The sequence below is a fragment of the Lycium ferocissimum genome, chromosome 1, assembly GCF_029784015.1.
Source record: "Lycium ferocissimum isolate CSIRO_LF1 chromosome 1, AGI_CSIRO_Lferr_CH_V1, whole genome shotgun sequence".
Classification (NCBI taxonomy): Eukaryota; Viridiplantae; Streptophyta; class Magnoliopsida; order Solanales; family Solanaceae; genus Lycium; species Lycium ferocissimum.
In genome coordinates, this window is record NC_081342.1 from 53,151,384 (window position 1) to 53,155,807 (window position 4,424).

Consider the following 4,424-nt stretch of genomic DNA (forward strand, 5'->3'; position numbering starts at 1 on the left):
GAACTCGGCCAATGGCAGGACTTGGTCCCAATGACTACTAAAATCAATCACGCATGCTCTCAACATATCTTCAAAAACCTGGATAGTATGTTCAGACTGACCATCAATCTGAGGATGAAATGTTTTGCTTAACTCAACCCGAGTGCCCAACTCCTTTTGTAAATTGTTCCAGAAGTAAGAGGTGAACTGAGTCCTTCTATCAGAAATAATGGAAACAGGTACTCCATGCAAATAAAGAATCTCATAAATATAGATCTTAGCTAGCTTCTCAGAAGTATAAGTTGTCTGAATAGGAATGAAATGAGCTAACTTAGTCAAACGATCCACAATCACCCAAATGGAATCAAACTTACCCAACATTTGTGGTAACCCTACCAAAAAGTCCATGGCAATCCTTTCCCATTTCCACTCAGGGATGGACCTCCTCTGAGAAATCCCACCGGGCTTTTGGTGTTCATAATTCACTTGTTGACAATTCAAGCACCGAGACATAAACTTCACAATATTACTCTTCATGCTACACCATCAGTAGTGTTGCTTCAAATCTCGATACATCTTCATAGCTCCTGGGTACCTCGAGCTATGGGCCTCGTCCATAATCAATCTAGTCAAGTCTCTAGTTCGAGGCATACACACTCGTCCCTTGATCCTCAAAATCCCTTCTTCATCAAGTCTTGCTTCTCGATCCTTTCCTTTTAACACTTTATCACGAATTTTGATCAACTTTGGGTCATCAAACTGTTGAACTATAATTTGCTCCAATAAAGAAGATCGTGCCTCCACACAAGCCAAAACCCTTCCAAGTTCAGATATATCAAGCCTAACCAAGTAATTTGCCAAACTTTGAATCTCTCTAGCCAAAGGTCGTTCCCCAATCTAAAGACATGCAAGGCTACATATACTAACTGATTTCCGACTCAAGGCAACCGCAACAACATTTGCCTTACTCGGATGATAAAGAATAGACATATCATAATCCTTGAGTAACTCCAACCACCTTCGCTGCCTCATGTTAAGATCTTTCTTATTGAATATATCTTTGAAGACTCTTATGATCGGTGAAAACCTCACACTACACACCATAGAGAAAGCTCTTCCAATCTTCAAAGCAAATACTACCGCTGCTAACTCCAAGTCATGAACGGGGTAGTTCTTCTCATGCACCTTCAATTACCTAGAGGCATAGGCTATGACTTTCCTTTTCTGCATAAGAACACAACCAATACCCAACCTCGAAGCATCACAATACATGGTAAAACCCTCTCCATCTATGGGAAGAGTCAAAATGGGAGCTAAAGTGAACAAGGCTTTCAGCTTTCAGAAGCTCACCTCATACTCATCCGACCACTGAAAAGGAAAAGCCTTTTGGGTCAATCTGGTCAGAGAAGACACTATAGCAGAAAATTCCTCAACAAATCGCTGATAGTAACTAGCCAAACCAACAAAACTCTGAACCTCTGAAACTGTAGTAGGCCTACCCCAATCATGAACATCCTCAGTCTTCTCTGGATCAACCATAATACTATCCTTCGACACCATGTGTCCCAAAAATGCCACAGAACTAAGCCAGAATTTGCACTTGGAGAACTTAGCATAAAGCTTGTTTTCCTTCAAAAGCCCAAGAACAATCCTCAAATGCCTCTCGTGCTCCTCCCTACTCCTAGAGTAGATAAAGATATCATCGATGAATACAATCACAGAAGAGTCTAAATACGATCGAAAGACATCATTCATCAACTCCATAAATATTACAGGGGCATTAGTCAATCCAAAGGACATAACCAAAAATTCATAATGACCATAACGAGTCCGAAACTCTATCTTCAGAATATCCTCTGTCTTGATCTTAAGCTGATGATACGCAGATCTCAAGTCAATCTTGGAAAATACTGACGCTCCTTGAAGCTGGTCGAACAGGTCATCAATTCTGGGAATGGGATACTTGTTCTTAATAGTAACCTTGTTCAACTGCCTATAATCAATGCACATCCTCATGGATCTGTCCTTTTTCTTCACAAATAACACCGGTGCACCCCACGGGGACACACTAGGACGAATAAACCCTTTGCTCAACATATCCTGCAACTGTTCTTTCAATTTCTTCAACTCTGCAGGTGCCATCCGATAGGGAGGGATAGAAATGAGCCTGGTTCCCGGCTCTACATCGATACAGAAATCAATATCCCGGTCCAGAGGGACACCCAAAAGATCAGCAGGAAAACCTCTGGAAACTCTCTCACAACCGGTACCGACTCAAGTGGAGGAGTCTCGGTACTGGTATCACGAACATAAGTAAGATAGGCTAGACATCCTTTCTTTAACATCCGTCGAGCCATAAGAAATGACACAATCCGCTTAGCTGCGTGGCTAACTGTGCCCTTCCATTTTAACCTAGGAATCCCAGGCATCGCTAAGGTAACCATCTTGGCATGACAATCTAAAATAGCGTGGTACGGGGATAACCAACTCATGCCCAAAATGACATCGGAGCCTGTTATATCTAAAAATCATCAAGTCAACCCAAGTCACATAACCCATCCAAGTAACCACACAGGATCGGTACACCCTATCCACCACTACGGACTCTCCCACCGGAGTAAAAACATAAAAAGGAACATCAAGAGACTCACATATCATATCTAGACCTGGCGCAAAGTAAGTATACACATAAGAATAAGTAGAACCTGAATTGAATAAGTCAATGGCCAACTGGTGACAAGCGAAAATATTACCTGTGATCACAGCATCTGAGGCCTCTACATCGGGTCTATGCGAAAATGCATAACACTAAGCTCCACCACCAGCAGACTAAGAACCCCCAAGACCACCTCAACAGCCGATTTGGGTGCCACCCCTACCCGAATGATAACTCCCTCTGCCACTCTGTAAACCACCTCTCAACGGCTTACTAGCTGGTTTCAAAGTAGAAACCTGAGAACAGGGGTGCGAACTAACCTGTCAGACTCTGGGGCAATCTATGGCATAATGCCCAACCTCATGGTCTTTTCCAAAGATAGACACCAAGCCATAAAGACACCCGTCTCATTTCTGTCACCCATGCTGTTTTTCATGGCATAACCACAAACGGAGAAACCAAATACTTTGACTTGGTCCCCATGATCATTGCCAACATGAACTAAGCCCTAGGCTAACTCTGAAACCATCATAGGTACTTCCAAAGGTCCAACCTACTATTACAATGGTGGATCATCAAACATCTGAACAAATCTGAGGGTCCCCAATACCCGAAACGACCAAAGGATAGACTCATATCCCACTGCCCAAATTTTGGGTATCAGACCAAACAGGGTTGGGCCTTCATCTTTTCCATACCTAGGGAAGATAACGTACAATGGATATTCCTCAACTTCATATCCAATCGAGTGTGGCTAAGGGAAAGAAATTCCCATTCCTAGCACTCGTGAGAATCCGAGGGATCAGCTCGTATGCACCTGCTAGGGTCTTGAGATAATTTGGTAGAACCCAATTGATACCCTAAGTAGGAAACATGGGTCAATATGTGATCGACTATGAGGAAGAAAAGATTTAAAGTGTAGGAGACCTCATCCGGGAATAGAACGGCTGAATTATTTAGGGTCCCGAGACTTTAGCTAAAGATAGGTTTCATCCTGGATGTGAAGAAGGCTATAAAGATTGGTTGAAGGCATATTTTCACGGCAACCTCGCTCCCAGAAAAAACTTATACCACTGTGTCCAAGAAAAGCCTCGCTTCCGGACCAAACGTATACCACTGTGTCCTTCTTAAGCCGAGATCAAGATGCACCTAACCAGAGGTGAGCGGATGATAGGGATGCCAAATATTTAGAGAAGATTGAACATGATCAAGCCGTCATAGCTAGCTTGAAACATGAGTTGAGGTTCACACATGAGTGCTTGGAGGATCTCGATGATCACATGAAGAAGGCGATGGATGAGACTGCACCAATGACATGTTAGTATTTGGCCCTAAGTGTGAATGTTGTTAATGTTACACCTCGGACAAATTTCATTCATGCCCATTAAATTGAATAAATGAAGGGAAAGAATCGCGGTTATCGAATCGACGAAGTGTCGAATTAGTTTCGAGAAGGACCCGTCAGCCATATATGGACTTAGGCCATTCTTCAACAAGCAGCCCGAAACAAATTACCTCTCCGTCACCATCTGCGACACCATATGCGACTCGCATGTGTGACATGCGAATCCTGTGTGCAACAGGGGCAGCCATCGCGGATCGTGCCGTGAGTAATGTGGTTCTCCGGGCACCATCCGCGACACGAAGTGCGACTCGCGTACGCGCGACACGTCGACTCGCATGTCGTGTCGCATGTCGGTGCCCACCGTAACCCCTCTCTCGGCAAGACTTGCGACGCAGGTGCGTACTGGCAGTGGACATGCGACTCGCATGTGTGTCGCGTTGTTTT

The 4,424-nt window shown here is 43.9% G+C and overlaps 1 protein-coding gene across 1 annotated transcript; it reads right to left on the reverse strand.

Annotated features, from left to right (window-relative positions):
- Positions 1-525: 525 nt before the first annotated feature.
- On the reverse strand, positions 526-4,228 carry LOC132065270 (uncharacterized). Its single transcript, XM_059458579.1, has 4 exons — positions 4,151-4,228; positions 2,995-3,143; positions 1,330-1,660; positions 526-876 (listed from the first exon to the last, which is right to left on the reverse strand). The coding sequence occupies exons 1-4, from the start codon at positions 4,226-4,228 to the stop codon at positions 526-528; spliced, it is 909 nt and encodes a 302-aa protein (XP_059314562.1).
- Between the last annotated feature and the right edge of the window lie 196 nt (positions 4,229-4,424).

What these genes read in the sequence shown, in the direction of transcription:
- LOC132065270 (XM_059458579.1), bottom strand. Translation starts at nt 4,228, where the DNA reads ATGGCTGCCCCTGTTGCACACAGGATTCGCATGTCACACATGCGAGTC. An exon ending in TCTTTGGAAAAGACCATGAG is followed by an intron (nt 1,661 to 2,994) that starts GTTGGGCATTAT and finishes TATCTACTCTAG; the next exon opens with GAGTAGGGAGGAGCACGAGA. An exon ending in AGTGGTCGGATGAGTATGAG is followed by an intron (nt 877 to 1,329) that starts GTGAGCTTCTGA and finishes GCATGTCTTTAG; the next exon opens with ATTGGGGAACGACCTTTGGC.